General features: G+C 39.6%; 1 protein-coding gene across 4 annotated transcripts; it reads right to left on the reverse strand.

The window, feature by feature from the left end:
- Nucleotides 1–5,460: 5,460 nt before the first annotated feature.
- LOC148123867 (rap1 GTPase-activating protein 1-like) lies at nt 5,461–17,667 on the reverse strand. Of its 4 annotated transcripts, none has more exons than XM_087918605.1 (8): nt 17,461–17,667; nt 14,952–15,055; nt 11,001–11,117; nt 10,615–10,741; nt 10,415–10,517; nt 7,899–7,984; nt 7,699–7,768; nt 5,461–6,189 (listed from the first exon to the last, which is right to left on the reverse strand). In XM_087918605.1, the coding sequence occupies exons 1-7, from the start codon at nt 17,656–17,658 to the stop codon at nt 7,745–7,747; spliced, it is 759 nt and encodes a 252-aa protein (XP_087774731.1). In that variant the 5' UTR covers nt 17,659–17,667; the 3' UTR covers nt 5,461–6,189; nt 7,699–7,744. The 4 variants fall into 4 exon arrangements, with proteins under 4 accessions (XP_087774731.1, XP_087774729.1, XP_087774732.1 ...); XM_087918603.1 differs by having other exon boundaries at nt 10,615–10,744; XM_087918604.1 differs by lacking the exon at nt 5,461–6,189 and adding an exon at nt 6,242–7,489 and having other exon boundaries at nt 10,615–10,744.
- Nucleotides 17,668–19,242: the final 1,575 nt, after the last annotated feature.

Below are 19,242 nucleotides of genomic sequence, written 5' to 3' on the forward strand. Positions count from 1 at the left end.
CTGCACTGAAAAGTAGATGCTTCAGTCCTAAGGAAGGTTCAGCTCTCTGTCAAGCCACTTTTTTCCTCACTATTGATGCTTTTATCCAAGTTGCTTATTGCTCTTGGGAATTACTTTAGATAGCAGAAGTAAGAAAGCAAAGGAGTCTGAATTTAACTCATTGGGAAAAAACTGGAAATGATTCATTTGGAGCACAGAGCAATTTCTTTGCTAAACTGCCAACTTCCTTTACAGGGGAAACAATCTGGCATTTTTATAATTTGGTTAACCTAGTAGGTTTTTTTAGTGAAAACGTTAAGGTTGCCCTCCTGTGCATTTTAATCTGGAAATACTGTTTGAAACAGAAGAGTTTTGAGATGTCAAAAGCAGTCTAAAATTGGGTGAGATCAGCCAGAGTTTCAACTAGTCAGCAAGTAAGCTGCTGGAACATAGTGGCCAGAAACACCCTCTGGCCAAGAGCATTTAAAATTCATTACAAAATTTTCCAAATGAGAATATCAAACAGACTCGGTATAGCCATTAATATGGATCTAAGCCTTACTGAAACAGAAGCACTCAGCAAGTGAGTAAGCACTGCTCTGGGCAGTTGTGCATTGTATAAACTGGATTAGGCTGGCTTCTGAACTCAGACAGGCTCTTTGGAAGGGTGGCTTTATAAGATAGGGAGAATCCCTGCAATTGTGTTCTGAATTGAAATGAAACATAACCTTTTTATATAACCTGCACACCGATGTACTCCAGAAAGGAAGACATCGTTCTGTATAAATGGGATTTGTGTATTTGTGTAACTTTTACATTTGGATGTCTTTCTGTCATGCCAAAAATCAAATATGAGAGGATAATGGAAGTAGTAAAATATGCCTGCAAAGAGCCAACTATAGATCAGTCATATTTCAGATCTTTTCTTGAGATCTCAGAGCTTTTTTTTGCTTTGGAACAAAGTTCTGGAGTCTGATATACAGTGCAGTATTTTGCACAATAAATATTTCTCAGATAGTTACAGGATCATCTCTCTTTGTTTCTTCATATTGTATTTTAGGGCTAGGATTACAGTAGAGTAGATACAAATCATACTTTGGACTCAAGTCTTGAATCCAGTTGAGCAGTCTGGAATATTGAGTCAAATTGGATCTTGTAATAAAGCAAATGCAATAATGTTTTGTATTAACAATTAAAGTTGCGTGAGATTCTTCACGCTCAAAACATTTCAAGCTTAAAATACATCTCAGTTTTGCCAGAAGTGTTTGCTGAATGGTCCTTGGGACAGGCTTAGAGTAAGATGGGGGCAATTGTTCTTTGTTCAAAATGTTTCAGATCTGAAAGTTTGAAGTGTAGGAGGAGATGTAATTAAATTTATTCTCATTTGTGGGTTTAACCTGTTTTTTGAATTTGATTTTTTGTTTGGTATTGATTTTCTTCACAGGAGAGAAGTGGCTGGGGCCAGTTCCCACATCATCTAAGCTCTAGTTCTCAGGAGCAATGAGAAAAATAAGCAACCTAATAAAATGATAAACATCTTATCCTTCCTACTTTTACAAGATGACAGGCCAGCTTAATATAAAAGATCACAATAATTGTCTTCAAATACCATGCAGCTGGCAAGATTGAAGCTCTCAGAGCAGTTATATACCTCTTCTTGCAACCTGAGTACCAGGATCTAGGTGGCTCTAAAGGTAATAAATTGTCATGGAAAGGTCCAGGAGTTGAGTTCCTAGTAGAATATCATCTGTTACCTGCGATTGATGATTTCCCCAAAAGATGAAACTGGTCATCTAGTAGTCAAGGTAACTGACAATTCCCATGCGTTAGGAGTTTTCAGTATTTAGGATGCTTGCCTGCAAGAATTATTTTCTCTCTCTTTCACCCTCTACCCCAGCCACCACAGCAATAAGCTATAATAAGTCTAGTTGAGAAAAGCACCTATCTGTAAAAAATTTTCTGGGTTACTTTTCACCATCATTCTCCATCATTTATATAATGCTGCATTTTACCCCATCTCCTTGTTTAGCAACAGCATTGTTCGAGCAACTTTGTTGTTAAACGAAATAGTTTCTAAACAGGTGCGCATTAGAGAGAGAGAGATGCTGTGAATATTACTGGTTGCTGCCTTCTCAGTCAGGTGAGATTTCATGCAACTAGGGTAGTGTTACTTTCAATCCAGCATGCATTGTTCTTCGGCACAAGAAGTTTGGTCCAAGTGTGTACATTTGGTCAGAAAATGAATTTTTATTACCATTTATTACTGTTGCATATGCAAACTGTCACTAACCAAGGTAGTTGCTGAGGAGTGATTGTATATCCCACCTTTTATCTATGAGCATTGATTGATTCATGATGTTCCCTACCTGTTTTCTGTGTTTCAGTGAAGAAATCATAGGTTGTAATCAAATTGGAGTAGAAATACTGCCCTGGAAACATCTTGACTCACTGGTCCATTTAAGGAAGTTAAGAGGTTTTCTGATTCAAATACAATTGATAACAATATTTGATTGAATACAGAAGAATTTTAAATTAGACGTTCCACAAAAAGAAAAGATTGATAATATCTTTGTGCCTTCTATTCACTCTGCTTTCTTTGCTTAGATTTTCTTGTAATAGCTATTATCTTCTTTTTGACTGATAGGAATGTTTTTGAGGAAAGTACTTTTCCCTCCAAATTAAACATTCAGTTTGAACCTTAAATTGTGCGGAAGTCGGAGCTAGGGATCCTGGCTAGGATCCTCTTAGAATATTGTAAACCTTTAGCTTGTAAACATGTTTCAGTTGATTACTGAATAAACTCGTTTTCTGAGTCAAGACCATTCATTCAATCAATCCTAATAAGCTAATCAAATTGGCTGGAGTTCTATATCACACACAAGGTGTAGAAAAGTATAATTAACATGCCAGTTCATCCTTTAAAATACAATGCAAACTCTTGTTACGTCTCTAAAGTTAGAGATCTTCAAAGCTGCAGATGAATTGTAAGTTACGAGTTGCTCTGGGGCAATTGGGAGCCATTCCAAAAGTGTTGGAATGCTTTAACCAGAATAGCACAGGATGAGACATAGCACAGGATAATCCCCCTTATGTCCCTGGTAAATATATTGCCTATATTTACTGCTAAGGGAAGGCTCCCTTAGCTTTTTTTTCTAGGCTCAAATCGCAGGACTCCTATTTCATACAAAACAGGTGCGGTGGCTCAGTGGCTTAAACGACTCTGGAGAAGGCCTCTACTCCAGCAGTTTGAACCCTACTTCCCCTCCTCCGTGATGGAGTGAGCTCCCATTACTTACCTCAGCTCCCGCCAATCTAGCAGTTCGAAAGCATGTAAATGCAAGTAGATAAATAGGTACCACTTTGGTGCAAAGGTAACAGCACCCCTTGTTTTGCTGCATGCTCTGTGCTGCGTGATGTTATGACCATGGAAATGTCTTTGGATAGTATTGGCTCAGTGGTCAGAAGCGGAGATGAATGCCACCCCCTAAAGTTGGCTATGACTAGCAGAGTCCCCCATGGGGACTCCTTTATCTTTTTTGTATCTTACAAAGCTATCCATGCAAACTGCTAAGGCATGAAAGCATGGGGACAGATTGATAGCCCTATAAGCCTATAGGCCTGTACAGGTCCTGTTAATTTGGTGACGTCAGTAATTCGTAAGCAACCCTTGAGCAGTTAAACACGTTTATTGAACATAACTGGCTACCTGTGGCTGCCACAAGTTCTGTAAAGCAAAGGAAAGCTGAAGAAAGATCATAAATAAGCATTATCTGTTTTATTTAGCAACTACTTCACTTTCAAATTGTGGGTCCCAATTGTGGTCTCTAAACAAGAACTATCCATGAGCCCCTTTCCTCTCTGTAAGAGTCCGCCCATTGATCACATTGCTCTTAAATGTCTGTGTCCATGCTTCACTGCTTTTTTCCATACATACACAGTAATGGAGCAGTAAAGAATAATTATTGTAACTGCTTGGAAAAGGGAGATGGAAAGGAGCCATTTCCACTAATAGTTACCAGGTACCCCTCCAGGAATCAAGGCAAATTGAAACAACTTGTGTAATTTGTTGTCAAGGATTTGCTTTTAATTTTGTATCCTGCCTAGGGCCCCACAAGAGACATGCTTAGTGATGTAATTATGTTACTAGGATAACTAAGATCAAAGTGTTTCTGAATTTGGGAGGGGGGATAAGGGAGAGTTAAAGTGTAAAATGAGTATCTCAAACCATTTTGCCCCTAAATCATCCAATGGAAAAATTAAGATTTGCAAAATAAAATAGACAAGATGTCAAAGGTAACTATGTGTTCTATCCTAGGCTTCCCCAAAAAGCACTAAGTAGACTCTTTGTCCTGACCTTTTATTAAACTAATGTGAATTTCTTGCATTCACATTCAGCTAGCAACCTGGCAAATAGTCTTTCAAGGGTATAATTAGGAGCTCAAACCTTATCTATCTTGGAAAGCTGCCTGGTAAATATTTCCAAATGCAGTGCTGACAAGGGCTTAGCACAGAGTCTCTAGGATGCACAGACAGATCTTCACAATGATGGAACAAATGAATGAATGGTTTCCTGCAAGAGCCCCCTCCCCTTTTGCTCCTCTTTTAATCCTTGTGGGAGGGGCCATTCATCGTCCACCTGTGGCCTTACTTCCAGGTCAACCCTCAGTGCGTAATTGTTCTTTCCTTTTGGCAGATCTGCGCATGTGCAGGCTGGGAACCGGTTCCAGCTGCTCCCCCGCCTCACTGCTATCCAAGGCAATGATGACTGCCAGCCTGCCCTGGCCCCATCTCTGCCTCTGATGCAGAGCCCTCTTCTGAGTCTTCCTCAGCCTCCAGGACTGGCCCAGGTTCCTCCCCAACCTCCTCGCTGTCCGACTCTGCTGCCTGCTCCACCAGCCACTTTCGGGCCCCAACACCATGATCTATATAGAGCTCGGATGCATTGACCCCTTTGTAGCTCAAGAACTCTGATTTACATAGGCAGAAGTTAGGGAAATTGATGGCAGATGCTTTTTAATTTAATGTCAGTTGGTAATCGGCTACAGGTCTGTTCTAATTTTTGAACAGTTAACTATTATGTTTGGAGGAGGTTTTTTTTTGTGAAGAGCATGTAAAATTAGTTCTAGGACTATAAATACTATAGTGATATTAAAATAGCTTCTAACATTCTTAAAAACAATTATTAAGAGCAGGGGATAGATGTTATGTTGACACAGACATTGAGAATGTTTCTTGCAGATTCTATACAAACAATGCAAAACACACTGTTGTCATTGTATTTAGGGTTTTTATCAAAGCATTATTTGGTGGAATACATTCTACTAGGGCTTACAAACCCCCATAATTAAACATTTTAGGTGAAATGTTGAAGTGTTAATTAAGCTACAGATCATTAGGATTCCATAATGATAACCCTAACCCGCTTTAGCTAACAAACCTTAGGTGTTTGTTAGCTTTAAATAAAAAAATCCCACAGGCAGGTGAATTGGTCACAGTAGTCTTTTATTGCAAGCCCAAGACACACCACAGACATAACAAGCATTGGACAAGGAGTCATAGATTCACATTTACAGGTTTTGGTTCTTGATGGCACAAAGACTGAGGGAAGAGGGTGGCAGTGGTACAGTGAAATATTTAACAGATCTGAGGGATCTGATGAATAATGAAACAAATGCTCTTTAATAGTCACACACACACATACATGCTCTTTGGCACTATGTGTCCTGCCTAGGCTGCATAATGCAGCTCTGATGTTTTGCTTATGAACCAGGTATAATCCTGGGAGCGCTAAGATATATTCCTCTTTTGAGGCCTTCATGCTGAAGAATGAACACAAATACAGCCTTGAAAGGGCCCAATAGGACACTCAAATCCTTCCAAGTGGGATCTTGGATATCTACATTTTAGCTGTAATAACAGAGAGAGAGAGAGAGCACTCCTCTCTTGTTTGCTTCTAAAGCTATGGCAGATGGGAGAGCCCTCCCCCTCTTTTTTTTAAAGGTTTAGATTGGTTCTGCTCTCCTGAGGTTGCTGAATTGGAATGATACATATGGATGAGCAAAATGCCACATTTGGACTCTGATTCCTGGCTGCCTGTGGTGCAGCTGTCAATGAAGCAGAAGGGCCAGGTGAGGCGTTTCTGGGAATCCACCATTGTTTCCTCTGAATCCCAAAGTGAACTGCTGTGAGTTCTCACTTCAGCAGCAGATCCTACATACAGAGAAAACACGAAGATAACTCAAAGAATCAACTAATGGACAGATGTGATCACTGGATATTGCAGGGACATTTTCCTCCTATGTTTCAGCTGAGGTGGATAAGCTTAATGAAGAAAATCTCAGCCATGAAAAAACAAAACTTTACACCTTTCATAGTGGCAACTGGGAAGCCAAAACATCCTTTTCAGCAACTTCGTAAAGAATGACCCACTTGTGAATAGGTGCATAGTTGGGTCAGTAAAGCTTCCTATAAGGTGGCCAATTTTATATTTGCAGCTTTGAAAATGACAGTCATGGGAAACAGTCCAGTAATTGATCAAGTTGAAGACATCTGTAATGGGGTAACTAGAATGTTCAAATTACTATGCAGAAATCTGATTTAACACTGCTAGTAAGCCAAGAAGCTCCATGGGTTTGGTAACAAACTCTTTCCCTGATCAATCTTACAGGAAATACAAGGGAACAACTACGTAGATTGCTCAAAAGCTTCATCAGAATACTTATTCTGTTGCAGAAGATAATAGTATTCTACAGAGCAGGGCTGTCAAACTAGCAGCCCACGGGCCAGATGTGTCACACGCTGACCACGCCCACCCATTTTAGCGAAGGAAAAAAGTTGTGATAAGTCACTTGACAACCATGTGTCTTTGCGAGTTTGACACCTCTGCTATAGAGTAAGGGTAGGGAAGCTACAAGAAGCTATAACCTTGTATTTGATAAGGATAATGCTGTGGGGTATAAGTAGGCAGAAGGCAGTGATCAACCAGAATTGGATCCAGAGGGGTTCCTGTTAATTGTGGTAACATCTTTATAAAGTTGTCTGACTAGCTTGACAACTTGATATCCATTCAGCACTTTCTGCAGTGCTCAGGGGAGAAGTAATGTTCCAACAGAAACATGTGTTAAAAGACATTATCAAGACTAAGGAAGAAGCTACATATTTGCATTAAAAAAAAATCCCCTCACCCCATGGGAACTTTCTGCTCTCCCACCTTGACCATTTGCAATAATGTACAAACGATGCACACCTCCCAATGACAGCGAAAAAGCAGAAGTAGACAGAAACAGACAAAACTAGCTAGTGAGCTAAGTGATGATTCAGCAAATAATAAGTCACAGCAATGGGAGGAGATGGGCCGGAAAAGGGCACTGTGGGAATCAAGAGGATACAGTATTGAGGAGTTTGCCAAATTATGAAGTTTGCCTTGATAGATACATGGATGTGGGTTGGCAAACCATGTTGGGCAAGGACTGAGTGGCTGCCTCAAAAAATGTTCCAAATTATTGAGGGCCTAAGAAAATAGAGAATTGGAAAGTATTATAGGACTAAAAAAAATATAAAAAACCAACCGGCTTTACTTTTGACAGCATCTGGCTGTTTTTCAAATAGGTGGAATCTGTAGAGAGTAGCAAAGATAACCAATTCTACTGTCACTTTTTCCATATGTGCCCTTATCCCCCTGTGTCCTAGGGTATTGAGACCCCCTAGGAAGCAGATTACCTGTGAATTACCCAGCATGCACTGAGATACCCCTCCAGCGATGGCATCACACACAGCATAAAATGGAGGCCTGTGGAACAAGGAAGTGGCAATTTCTTTAACCTTCTTCTCCTTGCCCTGATTCCCTGTACATGAAGAACCCACAAATCACCTCCCTACCTGAATTTCCTACAAGCATTTAAAAAAAGTATAAAACATACTGGGCTGTAACGTTGAGCATCCACTTTACTGCTTTTCCCCTTTTCCATGGCACCCGCAGCATTGCTAGAAGGGAGCAGCTGAGTTACTGAAAGGAACCAAGCACACAAAATAACAGTAAGTTATATCAAAACATATTGGGGGAGACTCAGCTGTGATGAAAAAAGACTGAGAATGGGATCAATCAGTTAACAACCTATGAAATACAAATGGCATGTTTATATGGGATATTTCTCATTTGGTAATGCTCCTTAGTAAAATTCTATTTTTGTGTCTCCTATTTGGAAGATACTTGGTGATGATCTTTTGATTTGGAATTCCAGGATTTAGAATTTAAATCTTGGGGTGGGAGGGGGGGAGAAGAACATATCTTCCCTGGGATATAAATTGAAATTAATTTGATTAACTTTTTAAGGGGAAGTTATTGAATTTGCACTGAATGTGTATTCTGAGAGCTACTCTTGGCTGAATATTGTGATGTAGTTCATTGCTAAAAATGAACACATTAGATAAGCTGTAAATGTATAATAATGCATATTAGGAGGATTACTAACAAACATGGTAGGGAAAAGTCCATTAAAAATGCATGCTAGCAACCTTCAAAAAATTGATAGAATTGTCCTGTTCATCAAGTAAGACTCTCCAGAATTTGTCTTCATTGAAAACCAGAACCACAATATTCCATGTTTGGTTCTGTCAAACCTTAGCCCACTAATTTGGTTGAAATCTTGAAACACAATGTATTCATTCTGGGTTTGAAACAAAATATATTTGCCCCTACTTTTACATAACATATAACATCAGGTGGTGGCAGGGCCTGACCAATCTTAGATTGGATTGTATCTGCTTAGTAGTTGGGCTTGATGTCTGTGGAGATTCTCAGCTATCCAGATCATGGTTGTCCCAAAGATGCTTTTTCAAGAGGCAACTGGACTTTCTGGTTTTTCTTTGAAGATGTTTCGCTTCTCATTTTGAAGATAGAAAAGTCCACATTTTGGTCAGAGAGGACAGCAGGTTTGAAAGAGAGGTCAAAGAGGCCATCTATGTCAAAATTCAACAGAGGGGGAGGGATATGACATCATCTATCTCCAGTCTATAACTCAGTCCTTTCAACAGAAGAAGGCTCCATACCCGTTTGCACCACTCAGGTGACCCTGATGGCACAGATAAACCTCCAGGTCACCTTGATGACTCGCTAAAAGAATGCTAATGTCCAGGTTTCTGAAAGGAGTATAAATCTTTCCATTCCCCAGCATCCAGTCAGAGCTGAAGAAGCTTCTTGGATGAGAAGTGAAAAGTCTTCAAAGAAAAACCAGAAAGTCCAGTTGTCTCTTGAAAAAGCACCTTTGGGACTAGTTGGGCTAGAGAACACCAGAGAGAATTTGGTCATGCTAAATGTGAACTCAGCCTAATTTTACCCTAGCTTTCAGAAGCTCATTAAGAGAATTCTGGGAGAAAATAATCAGTTTCTACATTCATTTGCTGGAATAGACACCTATATGACATCCAAGGGAGTTTCAGCCCACAAACCGGATTAAAATTAGGCAGGAATGTGTTTAAATAAATGGTTTCATCCAAGATATTACTACATTTGAAATTATTTCACAAATGTCGATTGTAATTCAATTGGTAAGGACTGCACCATCTTTTGTTAACTACCTTTAAGGTCCAACTAGATAGAATTCTCTGACATCTTAGACTGACCAGTTAAGGGCAGTCTAAGGTTAAGGGCAGGCACATGCACGCACATACCCACACCATTTCTGTTCTCTAACTAGCCTGTCGGCTGAACAAGTAAAAAACATCTTTGTTAAATTTTACCTGTTAGTTCCACCACTGTCTCCACTCCAGAAGGTGGTAATATATATATGAAATTATACTGAAAACTCTACTGGTAAACATGTAACTGATTGACAGCAGGGTCAGAAATTGTAATACTTCAGTTACACCTTGGTAGCTTTGAAATTCATCAGATTTGGTACTCAACGCATTTTGATGCAAACATTTCATCTCAGTACTCATTGTTTGGTACTCAACAAACAAGCTAGAACTTGTTGGCGTCAGCTGCCTTGTGACTCTACATTATTCCTTATAGGAAATTTTTTTGGGTACTCATCATCTTTGATAGCAATTAATGGTGAGTACTGAGGTACCACTGAACATGCTTCCAATAATGCATTAGTAATTACAATGCCTGCCTCCCTTCCTGGTTGATCAACCTTCTATGGACCTTCAGTCCTTAATGGTGCTGTTTTTAGAGTGTGTGGGGGAGTAGTCCTTTTCTAAATGAATGTTATGCTCCCCTAACCATCTGTGCTTTCTTCTTTGGGTTTTGATTACATTTCTCTCCTTGAGGATCATGAACACAGAAAACTCCTAATCCAGATGATTCATTACCTACCACTGCTGTGTGGGACAGCATAGACCAGTTATAGTTTTGTAACAACACCAATGATACAAAAGGAATCTACTCTGCCTAACAGATCTGCCTTAGAAATGAACACATTTCAGTGTTTACCTGGTGAGCTGGTACTACTGGGTGTACAGACACTGTCATCTAACCATGCATTCTGAACCAGGGAATCCTGCTTCTGGGGACCTTCAAGAGAACACATTAACTCCTGCACAAGAAAAATGGGAAACAGCTTTAGAGGTCACTTAGTCTGTATCTGGAAGATTGCTTCTATGAAAGGGAGTAATAAAAGATCCCACACTGACCGCTTCGTTCTCCTCCTCCTCTGATGTTTCATTCTCTCTGACTCCACTACAACAGCTGCTCACATTAGATGAAGAACGGGACAGGGGCTGCATCACACAATATCCTGATGTCTGATTGGAGAGGCCTCTGCTGAAGGAACACAAGCTCCAAAGAGTCACTGTCACAAATCCTCAAGAGCTATTTGCCCATCCTAAAGATTAATCTTCCCTTCTGACAAAAGTCAGCCTATCTAGCATAGCAATCTGAGTTACTGCTTCCTAAATCCTCTACTAGATTAAAGAAAGGGTCTTCCCTAATGACACTGGCAAGTGCTATATTTCTTTATTTTGTAGAAATAACCTCAAGTCATCCCTCCTGCCATTACGATCTTTCACATTCAACTCACTTGCTCTTCCTGTTAGGGAATTCTGGTGAACTAGGACTGGAAGAACCGTCTGACTTGAGATCAAAGAAGGGTCCAGGACTCTCCAATACCTTCTGTATCCTTTCAGCCACATCTTTGCTAGAGAGAAAAGAATAACCGTTTAATAGAGAGAAAAGAGTCCTTCTATGAGGTCTGTAAAAATTCATGACTAATTTTATGGATGCTCCAGAAGTTCTCATCTCCAGAATAAAGGCTGGTCCTTCCCCAGAAATCCAACTATTTTTCATAATCTGGGAAAACAGCCCACACACACATGTGAAACACACATAGCTATTCTGTAACATCCTTCTTGGAACTTGCCAGATTCATTAATCCTTATGGCTGCTAATAAATAAATAATTTAACAATGGGATGAACGGCTAGCTGTAAAACAAAGTATTAATCTCTTGCACCCTTATTTTTAACTTCCAAAAATGCCTGGGTGCAGTATGGTTTTTCAAGTAAATGAAAGGCTTTTGCAGTTCGGCGTTTACTCAGAAATGAATCCATTTGCCAAAGGACAAAGATAAGTGGAACTTATAGGTTGTACTTGATGTGGTGGTGGTTAAGGCAAATGGGATAAATTAGTCCTTTGAAAGGGGCTCAATTTTCACAGCAGCCATCAAGTGAATGAATAAGCCTCCCAGCCACCATTTTGCAAAAGCACTTCTAGTATGATAAAATGGCCAAAAGCTCTTGTCTTATTCTTTTCCAAAGTGTCTGAAAACATCATTACATTTACCTTCCCAGTTCATTGTAAATCATACATTTTTCAGCTGGACGTTGGGCTGAAAAAATAATTTTATGGGTGAGAACAGCACTGCCCCAGCCCAGTTTTTCTTGAAAGAAAAATACTCATAGGACCCTGCTCATATTGCATTTGTTTGGACTGCAATGGATCAACTGATTTACACAATGCATAATTCAGATTTGAAGTTTGCTAGCAGGAGATCTGGTGCTGGCTACCAGCTTGGGTGGCGTCAAAAAAACCAAAACCAAAACCAAGTGATCATGGGGATCAAAGGCGATTAGCCTTGAGAGCAATGTTACAGCCTCTGAAAGTCACCTGCTGGAAACTGGCTTCCTTCTGCAGTTGGTTGGCAATGAGAAACATTGCTGGGTTAGAGGTCTGATAGAGCAGGACCTTTGCTTTGGTCTTTATTCCCATGTTGTTGGAACTCTTTAGCAGTTGTTTTGTGGCTAATTGCAGCTAATTATCTCCTTGCTCAGCTGTAGTAGAGGATGAAAGACTGCAGCAGCAGTCTTCTGATCTCAGGAGATAGGCTGCAATGTTGCCTTTTCATACTGATTAAAGGTAAAGCAGCTACAACAGATACTAAATTTAATTTGAACCAAATATGGCAAGGGAAACTAGCCCCTTTCCTTCAGACAGTGTTTCTAACTTTCTTTGTAAGAAGAAAACAAGTTTCCTGAATTTTGCACTAAAGCAAAATTCCAGAAATGTTGTTTGGATCTCCCATCAAATCTAACACAAGTTGAGTGTTTTTTTCACTTTGTAAAATGTATCATTCTTGACACATCTGCTAGCACTGCAGGCACTAGTTCTACTTTGGGTCCTCCTTATTCAACTTGAGCAGTTGTTGGACTTGATCCTAGATTAACCTAGCAGGGAACTGGATTAATTTGATTCCCCCCAAACCATTGGGCACCTACCAATGGCGCCAACAAGGGCAGAGGCAAAAAAAGTGTGGAAGTGTGTGAACCACAAGGTCTCTGCTCTACCATAGCTTGCTAGCTTCTATCTCTTTCTTGGAGGAAGAGGAAACATTTAATCATCCTTCCCCAGTTTTAAAACTTGACCTATAATACAACTAAAGTAGAACTTGTATGCAAAATTTAAAATCAAATTACAGTGTATTTTCAATATAATTACATTTGTAACACTTTAGCATGATCTTGCAAAAACATGTGAATACCACTCCTTTTAGAAAGTTTTAATTTCTTATGCTTTCATTCCATTTTCAGGATAGAAAGAAAGGGATTTGGGGTTTTATTTGTTTTTATTTTGAGGGGTTGAAGGGTATGTAACAGTGGCACTGCTTCCATAAGTCATTTGTATACTGCAACAAGCTGAAATGTTGGTGAGGAGCTTCTCAGAGTAATTAACAGTACTGTTCCAAAATAATTATTACTACAGACCATGTTCATCTGGTAATCAGACAAGGGGAAGTAGATTAGTTAGAAAACAGTATGGATCTTGTATGGATCAGGTTCATAATTATTACAGATACTAGGTTAATTGTTAATATACTATACAACAGAAATAATATACAACGAATATATTTTTCAGCTCTTCAAAAATTACTAGCAATGTGCTTGTACATGTATCAGTCTATCTAAACTAGGGCTGTCAAACTCACGGCCCACGGACCAAATGTGTCACACCCACGCCTGGTTTAGTGAAGGGGGAAAAAGTCCTGGTATGTCATGTGATGCCGTGAGTTTGATGCCCCTGATCTAGACCATCAGCAGTCACCCCAGAAATTTAATGGAGCCACAGAACCTCATCTTGTGTGCTGCCCTCCGAGATCCAGCTACCAAATTTAAGTGAAAACAAATCATTTCAGTGGCACAGGTTTACACTTAGACAAACAGGCAAAAAACAGCAGATTAATCCTCTCCACTCAAATGTAGAAAGATGTAGAAAACATGGCAATGGTCTAAACAAATTGTTTTTGTTATATCACCACATAACTATCATGCCCTCCATAGATCTCAGGAATCACTTTGATTTTATGATATCTGCAGTTCCTAGTCAGAAAACAGTTGTCTGACTTGATCTAAGTCAAGAAATCAGAGGTGGTATTCGGCAGGTTCTGACCAGTTCTGGAGAACCGGTAGCGAAAATTTTGAGTAGTTTGGAGAACCAGCAAATACTGCCTCTGACTGGAGATTTTACAGTATCCTTCCCCTGCCACGCCCACCAAAGAACCGTTAGTAAAAAAATTTGAATCCCACCATTGCAACAAATGCATTAATGTAATTATCTTCTTTTAGAGCCTTTTTGCTTAATTTGTGGTGCCATAGCATGTCCCAAATCAGCTTGCTATAATTTCAGAGCATGCTAGTAATTTGATCAGAAAAATACAGTGAGGTAATTTGTTTAGGCCCAGATTCAAGCAAGAACAGGGCCTCTTCTCTCATTTTTAATCCTCATGTCAACCCTGATAATTGTTCCTTCCTGTCTGCTTCTTTTCCCTTGAATCTTTCTCATTTCTCTATGGATTCTCTTCACATAGGCTCAGTTTAGTATTCTCTTAATCTATTTAAATTAGATTCTGCAACAAAAAAAATTATGTCCTATGCCCAGTTCAGAACTTGGGTTTTGAATTGTTCAAGAAACTAAATTCAGAACTGTTATGAAATTGTCCCATGAAAGTATTAAGGTGTTTATTACAGAAATCACAGAACTGTTAAGAAAGTCATTCTGATGCTACATCAGAAACAAAACAGGTGGCACACAGAGGGAGAAAATGGGGTCAAGAAGCTGCAGGATAAATAAAGAGGAACAGAACATTCCAGTTGGGTTTGATTAGCAAGCAGCTTTTGGACAACTGTGCTCTTGGTTCTTGGAATAAAATCAGAGCCCTTGAGTCACAACAGTAGATTCAAAGTTACAGCTGAAATTGCTGCTAATGACAAAGAAAATTACCTTTTGAGTGCACAAAAGACCTCTCATGCCAACAACACACATATAGCCATACTAACCCCATGTTTCAAAATTAGTGCCCTTCTGACATATGCAGACTGTACCTTTCTTACATGTTAGTTAAAGGCCATGATAGCTAGGAATTCTGGCAGATGCAGTCCCACTAGGCCTGGAGGGTACAAGGTTGGATTAACACTTGCACCAAGCACTATTTCCTCCCCCTGCTCTAGTGCTAGTCCTGCCATTCTTCCCGTGGTCCATACCTCTTCTCCTCTTGGATGTTCTCAATGCCAATGGCACTACTACGTCTCCCATTGAAGCGGCTGCCTCGGTTGCGTGATGGGCTTCTCCCAGGCAGGGCAAAGGACTAGTGGAGAGGAAATGATAGAAAGAAAGAAAAAAAGAGGAAGGAGGAAGAAAGAAATAGAAAAGCACGAGTTGGAACAGGAGCAAAAGATGGAGAACTAGATTTCCAGATCCTGTCTATACATTTAACGCTAACAGATCAATCTGTCAAACTTAGAAAGCTAGATAAGCTAATTCAATAGAGAAAATGTAGAGCAAGGAAAGAAAAAGCAGTACACTAAAAACAATAAACTAGTAATTGCAGAGACAACAGTGAGAAATACTTTAGATATATAGAGTGATACTGGCGATGAGACAGTAAAGACAGTATAGATTGAAGGAGGAAGAAAAATAGAGAGAAAGATATACAGAGCCACAGTTTGAGCCAAACAAAGCACTAAAGTAAGTTTCAACTATCATTTAAAATGATGGTCTAATGTCATTCCCTTCCTGAATGTCCCCCTTCAAAATAAATTTGCATTATACCACTGATAACAAGCAACACCCATCTTGAACAGAATGTCACTATCTACGTGTCATTCTAGCATTTCTTTCCTGTGTACATAATTTCTCCAAATGGAACTTTCCTCTCCTGGCTTTCCTTCCAACAAGCAGTTTGGGACCTAGAAATCTACAGCCGTGGTCTGAGAAAAATAATTAGCACCTTGAACATAGATTTATAATTATGGGTCTCAATGCCATCTTCAAGTTAACAAAACTGTAGTCCCCTAAGAGGAGTGACTCCAACACCCAGGATTCATTGTAAGCAGCAACTTCACGTGCGTACATTGCTCCCAGACCTGCACGTTTAGTGTTGGAAGAAGGTCTTGTCCTTCATTAACAGTGGACTGAGCCATGGCTGAATGGAAGAACACATCATTTGAATGCACTAGATCCCAGCCAAAACCTCCCAAGAATATATGCGGCCAAGTCAGACCAACTAATAATCCACATATTTTCTCACACTAGTGACAACTCCATCCTAATTGCCCAAACTGTCTATAGGAGGGCTTTCTCCACATGCTTTCCATGCCTGTTAAACCAGAAATGTTCACTTGCACGCTTAGAAATCAACCTGAACTAGTTCTGTGCACATCATCAGGTTTAATGCCTGGTGAAAACTATTCCCATTTCCTTCATTTGAGGCTGTCAGATAATCACAAAACAGACTTTATTTGCTATATCCCCTATCAAATTATCCTTAATCAGAGCATGTGAAATTAAAGATTGAGAAAACTACCCAAACAGAGAACAGGGGAAATATTCTTTTTCATTTTTTTTAGAATTTCAGTATCATGACATTCAGTCTACTTGGGTCCCACCCAATTTGCACCTAATCTTGCATAAACATGCCCTGCAATCTCTTTAATCTCTGGTATGCCCCTGCAACATGGCCAGTCAGGAACACAATGAAATTGGCTGGCAATGAGAGGAAAGCGGGACCATGCAAGGAAAATTGGGATGGGTAACAGGGATAGTAAATGTCATGCTGGCATGGATTTCTGTTAGTGGGAGGAAAACACTTCAATTCAGCACCAGGGAAAGTTTTAGATGAATTGGATGGAGAATTGAAAACACAATGTTTTGATAGAATTGGTTTTACAAGGAAGTGCCATGAAGTCAGTGTTTAGACTTAGGACATTAACATGAAACAATCCCCAAGAGTTCCACCTGATTTTACACAATTATCTGTAAGAAATCACTTAGCTTGGTCATCTGGTGTTTTCAAGATGCCATTGATAAGCTCCTTCATTTAAACATATCATTGCTTACTAATTAAGCTTTGTTACTGAAGCCTCAAGGGATACTTAATTTTCTCCCCAGAGATAAAATGGCCAGGATGATCCATATTCTGACAACCATCAATCTTCCAGAAAATGCATATGACAACCTACTTTCATGTATGAAGCCATTTACAAATACAATTTCAAAGTTCCAGTGCTCTTCTTGCACAGCGTTGCCCATCTTGGGCCTTGGTTGAATTTCTCCCCCAAATCATCTTATTTGCATCTTGCTTCATCTTTCCCCAAAGCCCTCCTTTAATGCCACTGGCATCTGAGGCAGATGAGAAGCAATCTTTTGGTGTTAGGATAAAAGCTTATTATTATTATTTTTTGGCCTTTAAAATATATTTGTTACAGTACAATCTTTGTTGACTTTTACTTTAGATTATCTCCCTATTGTCAAATTCTTTCACTATACCACTTTTCACGTTAATGGAGTCGGGTTCCAAACACAGAGGACAATGACTGACAAATGGACACAGAGACATGAAAACAAATCCATATAGACATCTGAGGTATTTTTATTGAATTACAGCTACCAACAAAGAGCGTTGACAAGCAGCAAGTCTAGAGAAAAATGGGGGAGAAGGGGGCTTAAGACATGCTTATTAGCTTCCCCAGTCCCTAGCCCACAAAACCTTACCGCAGCAATGGCCTTGGGACCCTCGGCGACACTTTGGTTGAGGGCAAGGCCTGCAGTAGCTGGGCGGCTGGGTAGAGTTGCTTGGGGCTGCTGCTGCTTCTTCATGGCTATCCCCATAGTGTCCAGGCTCTGGCTACGGCCTCGGATCACCCGCTGAAGAGAAGGGCAACAGGGAAACAGACACAGAGACATTGACATACACACACAAGGAAAGCATGAAGAGTAGCAGAGATGCTGGTGGATAAAAACTGGGCGGCAAAGAAAACTAATCCTGGACTTCCTCTCACTTCTCTCAAGCAGAGAAAGCATTCCCCCCCGCCCCCCCAATATCCAAGTTGCCCAAACTATCCAAGGCTACAGTTTTTATTAAGAACTTTCTTGCTTTCCTCTAAGTGATACTGACCAGCTACAATCATGATTCTCTAGGGTAACTCTTTCCTCTATTGTATGAACCCTGAAGACGCAAACTGGGACACCAAATCTACATTACAGTACTGAGAGTAAGATGTTACCTTAAAAAAAAATATGAATGGATTTTCTAGCTTTTTATGGATAGTTCTATCTAGTCTGGTCAGCTTAGACCATGGAACAAGCAACACTTTATAATGAACTATTATCCAGAAAGAAAAGCAGAGGAGTCACATATCCTGAAATCCTGAATGTAAGCATCAATTACTCCTTTTCATGCTCTGAATGGAGGTTCCTCCCCCACTTACCCTGACATTTAACAACTTTCATGTCAAATTTAATATGTATCCTTAAGATAATATTTATCCTGAAGGTTCTTATCTGAAAATGTCATCAGTAAAAATTCAATTATCTTTTCTAAGGTAGTACTTCCACTACAATTACCGAAAAAATAATTATAAAATTAATTTAATAAAGTAAAATGATGGTACATTGAATTATAAACCAAGATCCTCATGACTTTCTCTTAATGGCATAGAAGAATAAAAGCGGTACTGATTTCCATGATGTTGGGAGCAGTTTTATATATAACCACTCTTCTTTCAATTTTTACTTCTGTAGGAAATGTATTTCTTTCAGCTATTCAACTGCTCTTCCACAAAAATTATATCATACCAGACAGCTTGTGTTGAAAGCTCTTTCCCCTGTCCTTCAATTTTTGTAATATTGACAGTGATAGTACTGATTTTATTACCTAATTTGGGTAATGAAAGTTCTGCAAGAAAACAATCAAGCTCAGAAAGCATCAATGGTCCCTCATTTCAACCCTACAACTATTCTCCTCTATTAAGACCATGACCTATTTTGACTTTGAGCTTATCCTGCCCTCGCACATTCCTTCCTCTAACCTAGGTCCAGGTGATATGTTTTATATCTGTGTACTGCTCAAGCACAAACCAAATTAAAGAATTAGAAATCCCATGTTACATGACTGTAGTTCAACCTTTCCTTAAAATGTTTCCCGGAAGTCAACTAGAAGTTGAAGTCTTCCCAATACAAATTAGCACATCCTGGGGCTATGTACTATTCTGTACGTGTAGCTATGTACTATTCTGAGATCCTATCAAAATTCAGATACTTGGCAACTGACTCATATTTTTGACAATTGCAGTGTCTTGGGGGCATGTGATCACCTTTTGCAACCTTCTGACAAGCAATGTCAATGGTGAGCTGAGATTCACATAACTACCATGTTACTTACTTACCAACTGCAGTGATTCACTCAACAACTGTGGCAATATGGTTGTAAAATGGGGCAAAATTCACTAAACTGTTTCACTTAGCAACAGAAATTTGGGACTCAACTGTGGTCTT

This window comes from Pseudonaja textilis, unplaced genomic scaffold (assembly GCF_049901715.1).
Source record: "Pseudonaja textilis isolate UNSWEBS1 unplaced genomic scaffold, rPseTex1.2 PTEXCTG146, whole genome shotgun sequence".
In the NCBI taxonomy this organism is placed as follows: domain Eukaryota; kingdom Metazoa; phylum Chordata; class Lepidosauria; order Squamata; family Elapidae; genus Pseudonaja; species Pseudonaja textilis.